The sequence below is a fragment of the Episyrphus balteatus genome, chromosome 3, assembly GCF_945859705.1.
Source record: "Episyrphus balteatus chromosome 3, idEpiBalt1.1, whole genome shotgun sequence".
In the NCBI taxonomy this organism is placed as follows: domain Eukaryota; kingdom Metazoa; phylum Arthropoda; class Insecta; order Diptera; family Syrphidae; genus Episyrphus; species Episyrphus balteatus.
In genome coordinates, this window is record NC_079136.1 from 51,388,962 (window position 1) to 51,411,288 (window position 22,327).

The 22,327-nt window shown below is 30.9% G+C and overlaps 1 protein-coding gene across 2 annotated transcripts in view; it reads left to right on the forward strand.

Moving 5' to 3' along the window:
- LOC129913967 (sodium-independent sulfate anion transporter) overlaps positions 1-22,327 on the forward strand; it is a 40,515-nt gene that overhangs the window by 15,485 nt on the left and 2,703 nt on the right. Inside the window, exons 2-6 of one of the 2 annotated variants that reach the window (XM_055992980.1) lie at positions 14,278-14,477; positions 20,545-20,792; positions 20,863-21,276; positions 21,338-21,695; positions 21,754-22,056. In XM_055992980.1, the coding sequence (XP_055848955.1) occupies positions 14,387-14,477; positions 20,545-20,792; positions 20,863-21,276; positions 21,338-21,695; positions 21,754-22,056 (1,414 nt within the window). In that variant the 5' untranslated portion in view covers positions 14,278-14,386. Of the gene's footprint in view, positions 1-14,277; positions 14,508-20,544; positions 20,793-20,862; positions 21,277-21,337; positions 21,696-21,753; positions 22,057-22,327 lie in introns of both variants that reach the window. The other variant, XM_055992979.1, reaches the window with a different exon arrangement.

A 22,327-nucleotide genomic window follows, 5' to 3' on the forward strand; every position in this document is an offset into this window, starting at 1 on the left:
ACAGTTTTGCGACTATCGCTTGTAGTTCGGCTAGTTTTGGTGTTAGAGAAAAATGTTATGAGACAAACTTGTAGTAAATTTTATTTCCCACAAAATATATTTTATAACTTTTTACTCTAAAACCCACCATTTAGGAATTATAATGATTTTCGTAAAATGCTATGCTCACTTTTTTTTTATATGCACCATAACTTTTTATTTTAAACTTTTATCAAAAAATTGTTGTTATAAAAATTGAAGAACTATTAATTAACTAAAAAAAAAATACTTTTTTATCAGATGTTCACTTATTTTTTTTTTTTTTTTGCTATTTTGATAACTTTGGCCATCAACAAAAAAGTTGGCAATTTTCTGCTCCACTTAGGGTACGAAAAGTCGTTAGGTAGGCGCCAATGTCAACAGTTTTTTAACTTAAAAGTACCTTGCCTGCCCTGCTTTGCGAGTTCTCAGCATCTCTGTGGTGAGCGTAAAATGATTTTTTTTTTTAACGCATAAAGCTCTCAAATAACTCTATATGTAATAAATACATAAGATCTTTTTTGTTTATGATATTGTTAGTACCAAAGTTATCAAAACAGCAAAACAAAATAAAAAATTGTTAATCTGTTTTTTTTTTTGTTTCATTTTTCAATTTTCTCAAAAACAAGAAGGCTTAGAAAATCAGCGAAGGTAGTTTTATTGTAATAGTTAATTTGTATTGAAATTAATGGTCCTGACAAAAATAGTATTGAATGTGTTTTTTTTTTTAATTTGTCTCGCTAATTTTAACTTTGAGATCGATTATTTCAAAAACTATTAATTTTAAAAACACTATTTAAAAATTAAAATAAAGCGTTTAATTGTGGCTTTTGAAAAAAATATCCTTCATAACTCTTAGTGTTGCCGTTGTTTTTTAATATTTTTTTTAAATATTAGGTTGTTTTTTAGAAAATTTCCCCTCCCGCCTAAACAGGGTTAGATAGACCAGCCCTCCCAAAGTAAAAAATACTTGTATTGAACCCTTCTACAAAATACAGTTATCAAATCTCAGCGCCATAGTTATCGTGCTCTCCCCTCACCCTGTTTTTTCTAATTTTTTTTATTGATTTTTCGTTCTAGTGAGGGAACGGTACGTCGGAGAAAAAAACCTTATATGAGAAAAACATAGTTAATTAATAGTTCTTCAATTTTTATAACAACAATTTTTTGATAAAAGTTTAAAATAAAAAGTTATGGTGCATATAAAAAAAAGTGAGCATAGCATTTTACGAAAATCATTATAATTCCTAAATGGTGGGTTTTAGAGTAAAAAGTTATAAAATATATTTTGTGGGAAATAAAATTTACTACAAGTTTGTCTCATAACATTTTTCTCTAACACCAAAACTAGCCGAACTACAAGCGATAGTCGCAAAACTGTTCAAAACAAAATGGCGGCCAAAGTCGTGAAGACATTTGTTCGGAAAATGGGGGGTTTAGTTCCTGTACTAGTGTACTTTCATATTTTAGGTACGAATTGCAGTTGCGAATTATTTCTCAGCAAAAGTATAACTTGACTGGACTTCAGCTAGCGTTCAGCAAGTTGATGTTGATGTTGAATATTATATACATTAATAACGGCTTCCGATTCGTTTAAATGACAGAGAAGTGATGGTGACCGCTGTTTCGCGGTGCGCCAAGCCATGCCGCGATATGCCGTGTGCCACGATCGTTGAGCATGCTGTTATATTTGTTTGTAACTTATGTCGTTTTCAAGTGAACGTTAGTTAAACTTGTTTGTTTATTTTTGTTTGATGTTTAATTATATTATTTCTATTAAATTTTCCCACACAAATGTGTGTATTGGTATGAAGTATAAATGTGATTTGTTACTTTCGTTAAGTTATGAGAAATAATCTATGGATTAAGAAAAAACGAAACATTTTAATTAAATAAATTAGAAAGGGCTTGACTATAGATACTTTCTTTTTTAGCACAAGGTCACTTGGAATAATCCAATCTCATTTACATTTTATGAAAGCCTCTTTATAAAAGGTCAAATACCTACTTGTGGTTATTGGTGAAGATTATATAAATCTTCGTTAAATGACGTTTCATGTTTCAAGCTATGAAATACTTGATTGACCCAGAAATATATTTAAAAAAAAAGAACCATAGTGGAATGTTCAAGTTCAAGGTGGGACTTTTTTGTAAAGGTTCTTTTTTTTATTTTGTTGTTATACTTTTGCTTATTGAGTGAGTTGAGTATATAAATTACCTTACCTACTGATACTGATGCCGGTTTTTTTACGAGGCCATAAAATTTTTTTTTTTTTTTTTTTTGTTTTGTTTATATATTTATAATATATAAGTAATGTACTTGATTCACAACATTTTTGCAGTTGTATAAATTTAAAGTGATATAAAACTTGCAATTGCATGGAAAAAATGGAATTTTATTTTTTACTTTGTATCAATTTAAACTATTTATAGTTATATAAATCAAGCAAAAGATAAATATACGAACAGGTGTTAATTTAAATAAGTAAGAAGTGAAATGAAGATTTTATACATATCTCGCCGTAGAGTTAGATTTTATTTTAATGAAAGAAAAGGAAAATATGCATACAATCTACTCTAGGTAATAAACTGTCAAAAATTATTTTTAATCGATCGCTGGAGTGCCACAGGGCAGTCAATTGGGCCCTATTCTTTTCCTTTTGTTTATTAATGACCTTCCATTGTACATTTCAAATTCAAACTGCTTACTTTACGCTGATGATCTTAAGATTTTTAAGTCCTTAAAAGATATCAATAACTGCAGATTACTCCAAGAAGACCTTATTAATGTTTCAAAATAGTGTTTAGTCAATAAACTCCATTATAATATTTTTTAATCTTATATATTCTATCATTTTGTATGCAAAGGCATAGGCACTTTAATATTTAACTATTGCATTTTGGATTGTGCACTTACTAAAGTCAATTTTAAATTTAATTTAGGTATTATTTTGTATCCTTAGTTAAGTTTTATTCCTCATTATGACTACATAATTATGTAAAGGGGTATTCAGAATTCGATGCAAATGGTCTTGTATCCTTGTACAAGTGCAAAAGTGTAACATTTTCTTAAAATATAGTCCAGTGCATTTTTGATGTTCATATATGGGCGACCCAGCAGTTTGTACCACCCAAAAATTTTTTTTGCTCATTCGATAGAACATTGGCTGAATATCATTACCCTGATTTTTCGCACTTGCGAAATTCACCTTACGGCCGCCATCTTGGATTTTATTTTTTGTTGAATATCTCAATTTCTATTTATCCTACATAAAAGTTGTGTATACAAGAAACGTAGGCAATTAAATTTTGCGTCTTTTATGTTAAAAACAATTTTTCGATATTCTGAATATTAAAAAAGTTACAAGCCAAAAAAGTAAAAAAAAACCGGAAAAAATGACAATTTTGAAGATTTGAGCACTTCTTATCAAATTTATGAAAAAAACGTATCGAGAAGAAATTATTCGCCTTTAAATTCTCTACAACTCTGCTATACAACTTTTTTTTGTATCGCTATAATTAATAAAGTTATTAATACTTTTTTTTTGTTAAAAAATACCCCTTTTTTACGAAATGAAGAGACTTAAATATCAAACAAAATTGCAGGTCCTGAATTTTCTCTTGCAACATAAAGCTATAAAATACTCACTAATCATTTAAAATTCAAGATTTGGTAAAAAAAAAATTAAGAAAAAAGTAAAGATAAAAAACACAAACAAAAAAGAGCATTTTTAACAAAAAAAAAAGTATTAATAACTTTTGTATTTATAGCGATAGAAAAAAAAAGTCGTATAGCAGAGGTATAGAGAATTTTAAGGTGAATAATCTTATCTAGGAAGGTTTTTTCATAATTTTGATAAAAAGTGCTAAAATCTTTATAATTGTCACTTTTTTCTGTTTTTTTTTTTTTTTTACTTTGTTGGCTTGTAACTTTTTTAATATTCAGAATACCGAAAAAGTGTTCTTAACATAAAAGACGCAAAATTTAAATGCCTACGTTTCTTGTATACACAACCTTTATGTAGGATAAATAGAAATTGAGATATTTAACAAAAACTAAAATCCAAGATGGCGGCCGTAAGGTGAATTTCGCGAATGCGAAAAATCAGGGTAATGATATTCAGCCAATTCTCTATTTGCGGGTGGTACAAACTGCTGGGTCAAATTATAAATGCACTGGACTAATAAAACAACCAAATATACAAACTAAAATTTTTTTTTACTTTTACACTTTTGCTATATCTTAACCCTATTGCAAAAATAAAATACAATGGTGCAAAATTTGTCTGTTTTAGTTGTAGTAGTAGAAAAATAAAATTTAGCAATTTTACACCTTTTTGTTGCACCCTTTATACCCTTATGTATAACTGCAAAAGCCAATGCTATGTTTGGATTTCTTATAGTAATCGTATATTGTGACTTAAATGTATGAAAATTAAACATTTTTTTTAGGGATCTTTAAAAGTGAGTTTTAAAAAAGTGATAAGGATAAGAAAGAAACACTTATGGCTTTGGACATTGCAATACGGTAGGAAGGCTTATGAGATTTTTTGAGACTTTCTTTAAATCTACGATAGTCCATGGTAGATGCATTAGTCCAGTCATTTTATACATTTGGAAATGCAAAATGACCGAGGAAGCTAAATTTTGGATATGTTGTAGGGGATGCTTAAAAAAGCTTAACTTGAAGTTTTCGACCAAGATTTCCTATGAGCTTTTTCCGCAATAACTTTTTTGACAATAACTCGGCTATCCTTCGAGATACGAAAATTTTACAAGGAGGTTTTTTGTAGCTTTTACCATGTTCTACAATTCATGCATACACATTTTTTTGCGTATCATGAACCGTTTTCGAGATATCGATCAAAAAAGTCAAAAATTTACGATATGCGATTTGTTTTTTGACAATATCTATTTTTTGGTGATGAATATCCAAAAAAATATTAAAATCAAACTTGTAGACCCTGTTCAGACCTATAATTTCGTATTTTTTTTTTTTTGACATTAAAAAAAAAACATGAATGATTGTTTTTTTCACAACCGAACGAGCGGCTTGCTTGGCGGTGGGTGCGGACTAAACGACTTTGCGGGCGGCTGGAGGTCGTAATTTTTGTCCAAAAAAATTATTGCGGAAAAAGCTCATAGGAAATCTTGGTCGAAAACTTCAAGTTAAGCTTTTTTAAGCATCCCCTACAACATATCTAAAATTTAGCTTTCTCGGTCATTTTGCATTTCTAAGCCGTTTTTTCCCACATAATGACTGGCCTACATCGAAAGTATTTCTTGGGAAATTATTGCTGACAAAAGTCTCTTTTGTCACATTCTCCTTCATGCAGCTTACAAGTGTTTAAGTTCCCTTATAACACAAATACCTAACACGATCATATTATAATTTTTTGTTTGTTTTTGAATGGATACTTCGTGTAAGACTCGATCTGACTTTATTCTTTTTGTATTTGTATTTGTATTCTCACTATTTTATAAAACCCCGCAATAATTAAGTAAATATTTTATAATTTTCTATGACATGTAAAATTTATAAAAAAAAAAACAATAGCTTGTCATATTAACAAGTTTACAACAATCGAGAACAGAAGCTACATAATTTTTAAATTAATCTTGCACTTGTTTACTTATTTCTAACAACTTGAACGCTATTAAATACACGTGTCACAGCTTTTCAAATAAATTTGTAATAGAAAGAGAAATTCCTGAAAACAAAAGAGGAAGTTAAGTAGGTAAGTATACATAAGTTAGACAGGTGTCACTAAACATCATTAGTCAGAAATATCTTATATTTTGCATTTTAAGTATGCCCTGCGAACGCAAAAGAGAGTGATTTAGGAATTAACTACTGTTTACGTAAATTTTCCAATTACTTAATGGTAGTGCCCACAAATGCATAGTTTTATCATTATTGACATGCAATTGAAGATCTAAAGGTGGGCACATTAGCACGAACTTTTTTTTTAGAATTGACTACTTTAAAAACAATAAGGATAATATTTTATGACATGGTTGCCAAACGCGGCAGCCATGAATTCTTCAATAAGGTGGAACTCTCATTTGAAGCATGTTGTACTGTTCTATTTGCATTTTTAATGTATTAAAAATGAAAAGAAAAAGTATCATACGGTATGTACATGTACATATCTATTTTCAATATACATTATTATGTATATGTATAGTATATTGGTCAATAGTTATGTACAGGGATAGGATCTTGTGGACCTAAAAACTTAGAAAAAGGCAAAATAAAACTCCGAAAAAGGCATAAAAAGGCATTTATTGAGAGAAAGAATGAAATATAAAAATTAATTGTAGTAATTTCTAACAAACATGAGTTTTTCTCTTAAGAGTTCTTTAAAGGAGTTAAAAGATGTCTCTACATCTGTAGAGACGAGTGGAGCCAAATAAAAGCACTCGACATCACCCACTGCAAAATTTGGCGGGAGCTCTAGATTTGTGTACCCATTCATTTCTCAATTTATTTGTTTAACTCTCTCGAGTCCCTTGTTTGCCAAAGAACTGATTTGTACTTCTCAACAACATCTTTTGCGACTGGACTGCCCCTTTCCCGGCTTCCAAATCTCTCTTGATTTTGTCCAAAATCTGGAGAACTTCTCCAATCGTATTTTCTTGATTAAAAAATTTTTTTTTTAATTGTTGGAGCTTTCTCGGTTCATTTTGCATTTCCAAATATAATGACTGAACTATAGGTAGATCTTTTCACTCGAATTAGTTAGTGCGGGGTAATTAGTGAATCTTTAATATAGATATATTGAGTTTGTAATATATCGAGTAGGTTTCCTATTTGTTTGTATATTTGAGTGTTTTGTGTGTAGGCATTACTTTAAAGACGCTAAAAAGATAAAAAACATAGGAAAAGGCAACAAAAAGGCAATAACAAGAGAAAAGGCAAAAAAATTCAATAACGAAAGAAAAGGCAAAAAAAAGGCAAAATAAAATACATATATTTGGCACGAGGGGGACGTGAAACGTGTTTGTTTTTAATCTATAATGTCGTACGATTAAGCAAGGAAAAAAGGCAAATTCCACAACATCCTATCCCTGGATGTAAATGTCTTCTTTAAGCTTTATTTGATATATTGAAGAAAAAAGAAGTAATTTTTCTCCTTGTAGAAAATTATCTATACAGGGTGTCCCAAAAGTTAACGTCGAAACGAAAACGGTAGATAGGGTAGGTGGTGACAGTTATCAGAAAAATAATAAAACTTTAATAAAAGTCGAAAAAATAGTCACCCTGTGACGTTTTTTTATGTGCCGTGACTACAAATCTTAATTTTTCGCATTTTTTTCATTTGTTACGGAACCTTGAATAACCCTGCTACCAAATGCATTCAAAAATTTTTACTCAGCTGCATCAGTTTTAAAGAAAATTTCAGAACTTTACAGAATACAAAAACTTAAATAATATGGAAAAATAACCTAATAAAAAAGTTGGATTTCTTAAGAAAATAAATTTTATCTCGGTTATTTATGGATTATTCTCAACAATGTTGCACCATTTTGAAAAGAGAATTGAACACACCAACTTTTAAGGTAACTTGCCGAAACATCGTAGTGCATTTTTTTGACACTACGGTTCATTGAATTAGAGTCATGTAAAATTTTAATATTTTAATAGTAATATTTTCTTTAAAACTGATGCAGCTGAGTAAAAATTTTTGAATGCATTTGGTAGCAGGGTTATTCAAGGTTCCGTAACAAAAGAAAAAAATGAGAAAAATTAAGATTTGTAGTCACGGCACATAAAAAACCGTCACAGGGTGACCATTTTTTTGATTTTTTTTCGAATGCCCGTAACTCACAAAATATATGGCTGCGAATTTTTTTATTATTTTTCTGATAACTGTCACCACCTACCCTATTTACCGTTTTTGTTTCGACGTTAACTTTTGGGACACCCTGTATACATATAAATACATAGAATTGAAGTTCTATGCAAAGAATTGTATGTTTTGACATTAAATATTTTAGTCATGGACTTGAGACCACTTTAGAGGCTGGATGGGTTCAAATGGTTTAAATATTGTAAGCAATATCGAAATTTATACTTTCTGTAAAAAAAATATTGAAATTTTTTTACTAGACAAATAAGTAAATTACTTTCAAATTAAATTATGATGATCTTGATTTGTTTTTTCCAAGAAAAGTATAAAAATAAACTACTAGAGGGACTGGCCAGTTTTTATTGGTTTAAGTTTACCTACTTCATTTTTTTTTTATGTCAAATTTTATAGAAATTTGCATAAATATTGCAATTTAAATACATTTATCTATATGTGTCAAATGGAAAATTTCCTACATTCATTAAGATTATTGCTTTATGCGTGTAGGATGTGGCGCCTCATAAACAGGTGTTTATTTATTTTTAATTAATAAAATATGAAATACACACATGACTTTTAATTTTAACCTTACTATTTTTTCTCATAATAATTCTTGAACTAGAATATCTCTCAGCATTTCTAACAAAATCCACATTAATATTTCAATTACTATGGATATGATTAAATGAGTCAAACTTTTGTGTTAGATTAGGTTAGGTTAGGTTAGGTTAGGTTAGGTTAGGTTAGGTTAGGTTAGGTTAGGTTAGGTTAGGTTAGGTTAGGTTAGGTTAGGTTAGGTTAGGTTAGGTTAGGTTAGGTTAGGTTAGGTTAGGTTAGGTTAGGTTAGGTTAGGTTAGGTTAGGTTAGGTTAGGTTAGGTTAGGTTAGGTTAGGTTAGGTTAGGTTAGGTTAGGTTAGGTTAGGTTAGGTTAGGTTAGGTTAGGTTAGGTTAGGTTAGGTTAGGTTAGGTTAGGTTAGGTTAGGTTAGGTTAGGTTAGGTTAGGTTAGGTTAGGTTAGGTTAGGTTAGGTTAGGTTAGGTTAGGTTAGGTTAGGTTAGGTTAGGTTAGGTTAGGTTAGGTTAGGTTAGGTTAGGTTAGGTTAGGTTAGGTTAGGTTAGGTTAGGTTAGGTTAGGTTAGGTTAGGTTAGGTTAGGTTAGGTTAGGTTAGGTTAGGTTAGGTTAGGTTAGGTTAGGTTAGGTTAGGTTAGGTTAGGTTAGGTTAGGTTAGGTTAGGTTAGGTTAGGTTAGGTTAGGTTAGGTTAGGTTAGGTTAGGTTAGGTTAGGTTAGGTTAGGTTAGGTTAGGTTAGGTTAGGTTAGGTTAGGTTAGGTTAGGTTAGGTTAGGTTAGGTTAGGTTAGGTTAGGTTAGGTTAGGTTAGGTTAGGTTAGGTTAGGTTAGGTTAGGTTAGGTTAGGTTAGGTTAGGTTAGGTTAGGTTAGGTTAGGTTAGGTTAGGTTAGGTTAGGTTAGGTTAGGTTAGGTTAGGTTAGGTTAGGTTAGGTTAGGTTAGGTTAGGTTAGGTTAGGTTAGGTTAGGTTAGGTTAGGTTAGGTTAGGTTAGGTTAGGTTAGGTTAGGTTAGGTTAGGTTAGGTTAGGTTAGGTTAGGTTAGGTTAGGTTAGGTTAGGTTAGGTTAGGTTAGGTTAGGTTAGGTTAGGTTAGGTTAGGTTAGGTTAGGTTAGGTTAGGTTAGGTTAGGTTAGGTTAGGTTAGGTTAGGTTAGGTTAGGTTAGGTTAGGTTAGGTTAGGTTAGGTTAGGTTAGGTTAGGTTAGGTTAGGTTAGGTTAGGTTAGGTTAGGTTAGGTTAGGTTAGGTTAGGTTAGGTTAGGTTAGGTTAGGTTAGGTTAGGTTAGGTTAGGTTAGGTTAGGTTAGGTTAGGTTAGGTTAGGTTAGGTTAGGTTAGGTTAGGTTAGGTTAGGTTAGGTTAGGTTAGGTTAGGTTAGGTTAGGTTAGGTTAGGTTAGGTTAGGTTAGGTTAGGTTAGGTTAGGTTAGGTTAGGTTAGGTTAGGTTAGGTTAGGTTAGGTTAGGTTAGGTTAGGTTAGGTTAGGTTAGGTTAGGTTAGGTTAGGTTAGGTTAGGTTAGGTTAGGTTAGGTTAGGTTAGGTTAGGTTAGGTTAGGTTAGGTTAGGTTAGGTTAGGTTAGGTTAGGTTAGGTTAGGTTAGGTTAGGTTAGGTTAGGTTAGGTTAGGTTAGGTTAGGTTAGGTTAGGTTAGGTTAGGTTAGGTTAGGTTAGGTTAGGTTAGGTTAGGTTAGGTTAGGTTAGGTTAGGTTAGGTTAGGTTAGGTTAGGTTAGGTTAGGTTAGGTTAGGTTAGGTTAGGTTAGGTTAGGTTAGGTTAGGTTAGGTTAGGTTAGGTTAGGTTAGGTTAGGTTAGGTTAGGTTAGGTTAGGTTAGGTTAGGTTAGGTTAGGTTAGGTTAGGTTAGGTTAGGTTAGGTTAGGTTAGGTTAGGTTAGGTTAGGTTAGGTTAGGTTAGGTTAGGTTAGGTTAGGTTAGGTTAGGTTAGGTTAGGTTAGGTTAGGTTAGGTTAGGTTAGGTTAGGTTAGGTTAGGTTAGGTTAGGTTAGGTTAGGTTAGGTTAGGTTAGGTTAGGTTAGGTTAGGTTAGGTTAGGTTAGGTTAGGTTAGGTTAGGTTAGGTTAGGTTAGGTTAGGTTAGGTTAGGTTAGGTTAGGTTAGCTAGCAGGAAAACAACAGACACGTAATTCAACGGTGAAGGTTGAGGATGTCTGTGTTAAGGATATCAAGATCAAGTTACAAGTGAATATGTAATGTACTTGGAAAAATATTTTTCGAAGTAGGTACAACTTACGTCTACTGAAAAGAGCAGGGCATGAGCATCGCGCGCAGTTACGTAGTTTATAGAAACAGAAATTAATAGGAAAATGTTCTTAATTCTTAATAGAAGGTCTTAATCCGCTGCGTAAACCAAAACTAACATTTTGAAAGTGGCTTGGCTAGTAGAGCAGTTGCGGATATCCGAAGTAGATATCATATTTTCTTTGAGCCAGGTTTTTGGAAAGTTCCTTAGTCTTCACTTGGAATCATTTTTTTTTTTTTTTTTTGGAAGGTTTCCACAATTTTTAATTTTTTTGCCAAACGCAATTTGAGAAAAAAAATGAAAAGGTATTAAAGAATAAAATGGGCTCACAATATTGTCAACAACGAAAGTATAAAAATGGTTAACGGGTTTTCTCTAGACTCTTTTATAATAAATACAGACAAAACTGCCAGTCGTAGTTACAAACAAAAATACAAAAATATAAAAAAAGCTTACTGTAAATACATACCATCACGGCTTTTACTAGTTTTAACCAATTTTCTGATGGATTACTTCTGGATGTACATATGTAGGTCTAGACTTGATTTGATGGTTTTTTATTTCTTGTACTCATGGCTGCACACTGAGCTTTCAGATCGGACATTCATCATCTAAGTAAATATATGTAATTTAGTTACAATAACGTTTAACTGGCCTTTTCTAAAACTTGTTAATCCTGAAATCTACATAATTCAACTTCGATCTCAACTCAATCTTATATCACTAAATTAACCTACGCACCATAAAACTTGTATGTTTGGATTGAAGTTTTTATACTTAGATAAACTATACGGACTATGGCTACTGGGTACACGCGACAAGTGACAAAACTTCGAGGGCAAAAAAAGCGTATGTTGCGGCCATATGTGCCACGAGCGTCACTTACTACTTACTCTTCATTTATAATAGTTTAATATGTGATTTAACTTGGAAGCTTTAAAATTGCTTGTTAGCCAATTATAATAGAGTCGCAGCACGAACGACATGCGAATTAAATAGGGGAGAGTGGAGTGCGAAAGGGTATACAAATTACACAATTTGTTAATTCGGTGTTTCAATCACTAAAGATTTTGAACTGTAAGGACTTTTAAAATGGAAATTTGCATTTTTGTATTTATTTATATAGGTATTCTAAGAAATATTAAAAAAAAATAAAAATAAAATCCTTGTGTTACTTACCCTTACCTCTGCCTCTCCTATATACCTACATATTTGACACAATATAAACGAAGAAATATAACTTTTTATCTCTTGGCCACACATTATTATATGTAGTTTCTGATGGAGCTTTATATGAAGAGCATTTTCTATTTATATCTTATTGTGTTTTTATTCAGATTTATTATATTAATTTAGGAATCACCAAACGATTGAGAGATATTCGCATTTTTTGGTTAAGTTGATTTCTAAGAAATAATAAATCCATTTTAATCTTAAGCCGATCTTTCGAAAACACACGTAATGGTAAAATCTCGATATCTATCAAATTTTAATGATGAATGGAATGATGGTTTTATAGAGGTGTGTGATGAGATTTGACATGTGAGTTTTAATTATAAAGCACATTTAGAATAATATGATCTACACGCGACACATAAAAATTAGATCCGCATTGAAAGTTAATTGGATTAAAAGTAATTGTACGTGAGAGTAGGCTAAAATGATGTCAGTATCATTCGATTATAATTATTTATTATATTGATGGAAATAATTACTTATTCTTAGGCTTTGTATATTTTTTCAATGTTTAAAGACAAAATGTCAATAAAAAAATGTCTATAAAAAATTTAAGACCGGCTTATATTAACAAATATGGATCCGCCTGCAAACGATTAAAGTAAGTTTCAGGTTGTTATATAAAACAATAGTTCAAAAAATTGCTCTTAATTTTTTCTTAAATATTTAATTTTTCATCTAAACCTTATTTCATATTGACTCAGCTTTTTGTTATAGAATGTAATGTTCAACTTTGACGTTGAACGTCCTTACATCCCGAAGTGATTTTATGGTTCAATAGTTAATTTGTTGTTTAGAATGAAGTTTTTTTTTTTAAGATTCCATAAACTTCAATGCATGTCAACAGCATCGAGAGCAATTATTGTCATAACATTTTAAACAATATTCAAAACAAAAGACCAGCTATGAACATCATTTAAACAATATTCAGATGCTAAACTATTTGGTTACTGATAGAAATTTTATATAAACTGTTCTAGTATGTTGTTCTATCTAAAAAAAAAAAAATGTTACGCATACGCCACAGTGATCCGTCACTCTTCTTCATAAAAAGTCCAATTAATGTTTACATGATGGTCACATTATTTTAATTTTTATTTTTTATAAGATCAGGTGTTAAAAATACCTCTACATCATGTGTCATATCGTCCCTCTTCTCACGAAATGACGTATTTTTTATTAGATATTTTACTGGAAAGCAGTTTTTAGTTTTGTGGATTTCTTTTATTGTTGATACTGTCTACTCGAATTTTTTAACGGGAAACGAAAATTAGTTCGCGTTAGAGTGAAATTCGAGTTAAAAGACTTAATTCAATCTTTTTTTCAAACGATTTAACAGAAATTGGTGAAAAAATTCATATTAGAGGGAAATAGATAAAAGAAATAAATTAAGAAAGTTCGACGAGAGACAATTTATGAGAACAAAAAATTTTTTATTTGTTGTAATTTGAAATGCAACACAGGAAAACTCTTGTATCAACCCTTCCAAATGAAATCTAAAGATGTCCAATATTTCAAAATTACTTGTATATTTGAGCACTATCATCCATCAAAATTTCATTCTTTTATCACAAACTATACCATAAGCTTTTTTTTTAATGCATAACAAGCTCACTATAATCCTCTAAAACAATGACAGGAATATAAACAAAAAAAAATCAAGGTTTTGTGTTTTTTATTTAGTCTTATTTTTAATTATTAAAACTTTAAAAACTTTACAAATGAAAATATCTTGCCAATACATATATTTTCATAGATAATAAATAATACTTTTCTTCCAAAAACTGAACTTTGATCTAATCGTTTTGTTTATTTCATTGCTAAATCTATTCACATATTTTAATAACAGACACTACAGACTATTTGTAGCCATTAATTTAACTGACAATAAAATTTGTTTTCTTTTTCCGATAGATCAATAGTAAATAAATACTTGTTGTATGTTTATTATTTATTTTTGTTCATCAAATGTTTTGTACAAATATAAATTATTGAAAAACCTTTTTCAGTGGAATATTTTGTTAGTAATTTGATACTTTTTTTATAAAAGATGAAATACGTACGGATATATGGTAATTTCCTAGATCTTTTGTATTCAAAATTAAATAAATAATCTCAATTACCTACTGATGCTAAAATGGTATCATATATTAGTCTTATTGATGTTTGAAACTTTATTTTATTCATTCAACAACAAAAAGTAGTTTATAGATGGTTAAATCGAATAATGACAAAATTATTTAGAAGCTATTGTGTGAAAATTCGAATTGGGAACAGTAGAAATTAACTAGGAGAGATAAATTACCCTAACAACTTTAATTAAAATACAAGTTATCTAATTTGTTTTAATTTTCCTTTTAGAAAATTTTCAACTTTTATCAAAGAACAACCAAAGTCACAATAAATCGACAAGTGTGGTGTAAACAGTAGAAGTGTCCTGGGGGAGGACCCACACACAATCACATACAAAATGAAGACAAGTCCCGCATCTAATCATGTCTACTTCAATGACGGCTTCAACTGTTCATCCTACAGCATTACAACAAATGCAGACGAAAATGGTGGGTCCCAAGGATCAAATGAATTCATATGTGAGTTCTTATAAGTCTTAAGTTATTTTGTTTTTGTTTTGAAAAATTAATTGATTAAAGGTTTAATGAGTCCAAAGATCATCAAGTTCCTGTTTCAAATAATTTCCACTTAAAGTTAAAACTAAACGTCTAATTAAAAAAAAATAAACTTATATAACAAACAATTGGATTCAAACTAAATGCACAGTAGTAATTCTGTTGGAATTTAATCAATCACGTTGCTTAATGGAAATTAATTGAAAGCATTCATGCGCATTGCGCATCCATCCAAATCTTCTTGAATAAAAAAATCGTACCTGTTACCAATTGTCGGCTCAGTTTGATTTAAAAACAAATGATTTCTAATTCTATTAAGTGTCGATGGGAGGCATTTGAGGGAATGAACGAGTAACGATTTTCTAACAAAGCCTCACTTTGCTTGAGAATAAGAAAAGAATTTTATTTTTTTAATTATTGTAAACCTTTTTACTAGAGTAAATATTTTTTTCATAAAAAATGTATAATAACGAATAATTATCATTAGATATCTAACAATTGAGAGTTTCAATATTTTTTCTTGGAATAATGGGAAATTTTTAACAATCTTATGTGCTAATTGAACTTTAAACATTTTAAAGATGATGATGGTGTAAATTATTCATCTTTTATTCGAATAATAATGTTACTAATCTGTCAATTATTATTTATTACAATCAACAGTCTGGTAATTTTGTTTAAAAATATTGTTGGTTTAGCAAACTTTCTTAACGGTCGGCCATCTGATCTGACGTAGTTTTTTTTTATTTACTTTAAAAAAATTCCATCAGCATTAAATCTTCTTTCTTGTTTTGTTGTTCAATAAAATGGTAATACCTTGCATATTAACATACAACAATATTGACGTTATAAACGACTTAGTTGTTTGTTTGAATATATTTTATCAAACAAAATTACAGCAGTGTTTGATTCATTGTGTCAGCTGTTACTAAATTCACTTCAGTCAATAGTTCTATTTAATGAGCCTGAAAAAAAAATATTTTAAAATTATCCACCAACTAAACTGCTAGTTTTGTCTAACATTAAAAAAGAAATCGACAGCAATGAGCTTCTTACAAGCCTGCTTCAGCCTTCTGTTAAATTTCTAGTAACTTATACCAATTTTGGCAGATTTACATCCTGGCCCTATTATAAGGTTTCCAAATCTAAAAAGATGGGTTTATGTTGGTATAGTATATATTGACCTGGACATAGTAAGTTGACCCTATCTATTAGATAAGGTTTGCTTCTTGGGGGGGGGTCATGCCAAATTTTTTTTTTCAAAAGTTTTGATAGCAGGCATAAACTTGAAAATCTGCTTTTTGAATTATTACATTTACAATAAAATTTGTGCGTTTTGCATTTCATATCGAATAGTTCCGAAAATAGTTCTAAAAATAACCAAACAAAAACGGTATGAGATTCGTTTAAGTTTAACGTTAAGCCTTAGGGCCTAGAACGTTGCTGATGTAAAACGAAATTTTTCGTCGATCTCCAGGGACCGACAAAAACAAAGAAATGCTTACGAAATCTGAACGGAAAAATACTCAAAAATTGCAAAACATAAATAAAAAAAAAAGTAAACACGCATCGCAGAAAGACATGCAATGACAAAATGAACAACAAAAAACAAACAAACAAACACAAATGTCATTTTTCCAAACACAATTAATGTTCCCGACAATTGTTTGTGTGCGAAAAAGAAGTGGAGACTTTTCAATTTCGTTGTGTTAACAGCGTACTGTAGAACGAAAAGTTGAACGAAATTTTTGGTTTACCAATTCGTTGTTTCATTTTTGTATGGGATTTTTCGTTTCACATCAGCAGCGTAATAGTCTTGAATAATTAAGACTATCTTCTTCTAAAAATACACTGTACTGTACGAATATTTCGATTGAATAATAATTTATCTTAAAACAACTGTTTATTGTTCTCCGCTAGCCCAGAAAGTTCAAATTAAAATCTTTTTTTACTTAATAACAGTGGTAACTTTTGAATTAAAAGTCTTCCTAACCTCAGGCAAACGAATCGCAAAGTTTTGTAAAAAAAATTGTATTTAAAAATATAATTTTTTTAAATTTTGTTTTAAAATTGTATGGGAATTTTATTACTTTAATGACGCGGATACAGTTTTCTTACAAGAAATTAGAATTCAATGCTGTTTACATAAAACCTAACACCGACACATGTTAAGGATAGTTTCTGATTCAAATACCCCTATCGAAACACAAAAAAATAATTTTTGCGATATTTTTTAATTCGTCAGTTTTCAGCGGCTTACAACATAAAACACATTCAGTTTTATTTATTAGATTAAGCCCTGTTTTTTCAATCGTCAGTCAGACTATAAGAAGAATAAATGTCAATATAAAAAAACTTTTATTCCTAGGAATAAGCTCTAACTGAGGTTTATCTGACTATTTAAAAAATTAGCCCTAAGTGATATTCAATTATAATATTTAATTTGCCTTAGAAAAGGTTGCTTACATTTGTATCTATAATCAGTTTGGCATTGATGATTAGCAAATCGATTGTTGTTTCAAAAAATGTAACAGAGTTAGCTAATCTAGTACAAAATACATTCAGACGAATGTATTGAATTGGAACATTGCAAAAAACTAAAAAGATTTGAGTAATGATATCCTTCTTCAAAATTTTGCCGATGAAGAATGTAATCAACAGTATGACCTCCACCAGCATGGCCACAGAAAGCTTCCCTATTTAATTCATATTTTATTCACTTCATCATATAATCATCATATAAAATAACAAAAGATTCCTTTTTTTATTTGCTGGTAAGCAGTGACTAGCTCTTAAGAAATGATTTTTGTGTACCTACCCAATTCAATTTCTTTTAAAAAGCTTTGAATATAATACTTTTTCGGATTTTAAATCCATACAAAACTACAAAACTCTTAAGTACAGCTCAATTAATATTATCGAACGTATCAAAATAATTTAATCCAGAATAACGTTCGCTAAAAATATGACCACATCGCCAAATTATGGTAAAATAGTTTGTTTGAAAACTAAAAAAATTTTTAAGTTTTAATTTTCGTTCATGTTCTAAAACTTCAACATTTTGAAAATCATCTTAATCAGGAGATTTCAGTATCATACAACAATTTCTTTTTTAAGTTCTGAGTTCTTGGGGGGGGTCATGACCCCGTGACCCCCCCCCCCTTGTATACGCCGTTGCTATCTAATCGAATACTCAAACCAAAATCCAATCAAATGGAGTATAATTTTCTACACTTCCCGGGCTGTAAAATACAAAAATTAAATGTAACCCTGTATAAGACCAACTTTTGGCTAGGGAACCTTATGCTGATCGAGAGGGAATCAAATATTCTTTCATTTGAAACGAAAACCGATAAAATATCAGAATTTTCTACACTTTCTAGAAACTAAAAATTTCAAGCAAAGGCAACCATGAATTTGGCCCAGACAACACACCCATTTTTTAGTTCGGAAATCATAAAATAGGAACAGGATGCAAGAAACCTTGGTTTTTCTAATTCCAAAAATCCTTGATTTTTGTAAATAACAATTAGGTAGTTTATCATTCTGAAAACGTGTGTGAGAATTTTTTCAGAATTTTTAAATTATTTTCCTAAATGTCCTTGATCCTTACGAATGGGATTCAAAAAATTTCGGATTTTGATTTAGAGCTCCTAAAAACACTATAAGAATATTTTCAAACCATTTTGTTAATTTTTTTCTATTATGTTTAAATTGATGAAAACATACCGTTTCAATATAAGACTTTTCCGTTCTTAATATCTCGAAAACCGTCCATTTCCGGACCTTGAGTCTGTGAAAAATTTTTAATCGAGAAGTTGTCAACTACAGCAGTTCAAATTCAGACAAATCCACCAGAAACTCAAATCCATACATTTTGCGCGGGGTCCTTTGAAACGAAAAAATCATTGACGCATTTTCAAAAAACTAATTTTTTTCAAAAAAAACATGTCGATTTGAAAATGTTGATTGTATTTAAAATATTCGTTACTAAAACGCTTTTCTACAGGGTAATTCAGGAGGAATGTGCCAAAAAGCTAGAGCGTGTAGGTTGGGTCGAGACAAGAAAAAATCATATGGGAGGGGAGTTTATTCCCCCTCGTTTCGCGGGGAGGGGCAATTTAAAAAGAAATTGACTTAATTTGGAAAAAAAATTATAAAAAATCAACGGTTACACCCAGAGACCAGAAATAACCTTTATTTTCAATCGGTTTCTCTCTAAGAGTTACCACATTACATTAAATAGTTTCGGTTAAGGTTTGAGATTTATTTTTAAAAACCAAAAATATAGGTTATCGGTTGAGATTTATTTTTAATTTTTTTAAATATCTCTCAATGGTTGAGATTTTTACAATAAAGCTTTAACCGTTTTCGCTGAAAATAAATCAAAAGTGGTCAATTCAAAGGAAAATGTCGAATTTGTCAAGAATGTTTTATATTGCAAAAATAAATTTGAAAAGGATGTTTTTTTCTAAGTTTTTGTATTAAATAATGTATGAACTAAATAGACTCTCAAAGTTCTTTAGACCCAAGATTATATCTCTTTTCGTTTAAAGTAAAATCTAAAGACGAAAATGTGTTTTCCACTGTGATTTAAGTCCCTGGGACGACAAGCACAACCAATGCAATTTCGAACATTCCAGGAGACCGATGTTCTAACATCTAAGTCAAAGCGTTCAGCTTCCAGAAGCTTTTTCGCCCGCCCAACTTCAAACGGCTATATCTCACAATTTTGAAAAAAAAAAATGAAAAAAAAAATGTTTGATGCCAAAAGGTATCGGGGACTCTAACCTACCTTTGGGTACCACTTCCGTCCCTGTAGATGCACGCGTTCTCAAACCAGAAGAATTAAAAAAATCAAAAAAACTACTTACGAAATTTTTTTTTAAGGAAAATGTGGCGGACTAACATGTAAAGAGATTTTTTTTTAATCTGACAATGTGCAAAGCGTAGGCCCATGACACAAGCTATCATTTGGCACCGCTCCCAAAATTGTATCTAAAGCGGTTTAGCTTCCAGAGCGTTCTCATGATGAGAGGATTTTTCGAAAAAACAATTTTACCCCAAAAATTGAAAAACCGGATTATACCACTATCGGGTAGCTGAGAATATAAGCTTTCATATGGCACCACTCCCATGCCTCTAGGAATTGATACATTTGCAGATGAGATTTATTTTTTTCTTTCAGCGATAAATCTCACTGGTTGACCGAAACATACAAAAATACAAAATAAAGGTTTCTCTCAGATCTTGACCGAAATTTTTCTTTTTAAAAAATAAAGGTTATTTTATGACCTTTATTGAAAATGGCGACAAATAAGAGTTATTAACGAACCTTTCAAAAGGTTGAGATTTATTTCTGATCTCTGGTTACACCTCGTCTTTTTTTTTTTTTTAAACCTAGTTAATTTTAAAAATTAAAATTTTGAAAAAAAAATTGGAAAAATTCCTCCTGAATCACCCTGTATAAGGAATTTCATTAAAATCGACGGAATCGGAAGAATCTTCGTTTCCTAAATATGTAAGTAAAAAACTGTATAATTCAAAAACTTATTTTCAAAAGCGTGTGTATTTATGACTGACTCTCTTCATGGGACCTACCCAATATCAGACTCCTTTAAGTGATTTTATTTATCGCTTAAAGTGAATATGAATACACAGTATCTCATGTATAAACACACTTTTCAGAAATAAAAAATAAAGTGGACTGTATTTTATATGAAAAATTACTTTCAATCAACATAAAAAAGAATGGTATTCATAACCCTAAGCACTGATACATATTGGAAGAATGTGTGCCGGACTTATAAAACATATTCTAAAAATTTATAGTAGAACCACACCGGGTGTTTTCCACCATTTTGTCTTTACGTAGTATACTGATACTCTCTCCTTTTTTGGCTTTTTTTCATTAACGAGAACAAGGATTAGTTTTTCATAAAAATTATTACATGATACAATTTTTTTTTAACATTCTATTCTTTTTTTATTATTTTTACAGTGACAGAAGATGGCAAAAAAATCATACCACCCACAAAACCTTTGGCCTGTGCAAAAAGTTGGCTCAGAGACAGAACGAAAAAATCGTTTACGAAAAAAATTCTTCACAAACGTTTTCCAATCCTGCGATGGTTTCCTAATTATTCCAGTACTGATGCAATTGGTGATCTAGTAGCTGGAATAACTGTTGGCTTAACTGTGATACCCCAAGCTTTGGCTTATTCTGGAATAGCTGGACTTCCAGCAGCAGTAAGTTTTTAAAATAATACCATTTCTAACATATCAATTTTTATAATTTTCTTTCGGTTTTCATTGACAGTACGGTTTGTATGGCTCATTCCTTGGCTGTTTTGTATACATTTTTTTGGGTAGTTGTAAAGATGTTCCTATCGGTCCAACAGCTATTGCTGCTCTACTCACTTTTCAAACAGCCCATGGATCATGGGAAAAAGCAGTGTTACTCTGTTTTCTATGCGGAATAGTTGAACTTCTTATGGGTCTATTCAATTTAGGTTTTCTAATTGATTTTGTATCTGGACCAGTTTCTTCGGGTTTCACATCGGCTGTTTCGTTAATTATTGTAACAAGTCAGATTAAAGATATTCTAGGAATTCCTGCGAAAGGATCTACTTTCATTGAAATTTGGACACACATATTTGAGAATATAAGAGAAACTCGCTACTTGGATACGGTATTGGGCTTAACGTGCATTGTTATCTTATTGGCAATGAGGGTAAGGTCAAAATCAGTTGTTGTTAGAAGAAAAGTTTTTTAATCTTTCATTTCCAATATAGCGTTTGGCATCATTAAAAATCGGTGGCAAGGATGAAACTTCTTGGACCAAATTTGACAAACTGATGAACAAGATCTTTTGGATTATTGGAACTTCAAGAAATGCAATTTTGGTTATTGTTTGTGGAGCAATGGGATATTATTTCAATACTACAGAACATGGTGTACCATTTAGGGTAATTGGATACATTCCACCAGGGTTACCAACATTCCAGCTACCACCATTTTCAATCACTACGAATACCACAGATGGTATTAAGACGGAATCATTTGGAGAATTGATCAGTGGAATGGGATCTGGTTTGATTGTTGTTCCACTGATTTCCCTAATGGAGAATATTGCCATCTGCAAAGCTTTTGGTAAGATTGCATAATATTCCATATAAATGTAATCTTAACTCTTCTTATTCACTTTTAGCAAATGGAAAACCCGTTGATGCCACACAAGAACTCATTGCAATTGGTGCAGCTAATATCGTGAATTCATTCGTTCAAGGATTTCCCGGAACTGGTGCTCTTAGCAGAGGAGCTGTAAATCATGCCAGTGGTGTACGAACTCCAATGGGAAATATTTACTCCGGAGCGTTGGTTATTTGTGCTCTGATGTTCTTCACTCCATACTTTGAATTCATTCCAAAGCCAACACTGGCTGCAATCATAATTGCTGCAGTAGTATTTATGGTCGAAATAAAAGTGATCAAACCAATGTGGAGATCTAAAAGTGAGTATAAGAATGATAGTGAAACTCCTACTTCTACTACCATCAATATTGCGCCCCCAAGTTTTTTAAGTTCCGCTCTTGAAAGAGCCAAGATTGCAGAATAGGTCAACCATATTTGAATCACTTTCTTTTATAATTCCAATCAATTCACGAGTTGCAACTCTAAATCTCCGGTAAAATCATTGATAATGTCACGAGTTTCCAGGTTTAAATAACGATTCTTTTCGAAAAAGTCAAACTTATTCATCGCAGTAATTTATGGGCTATCCGT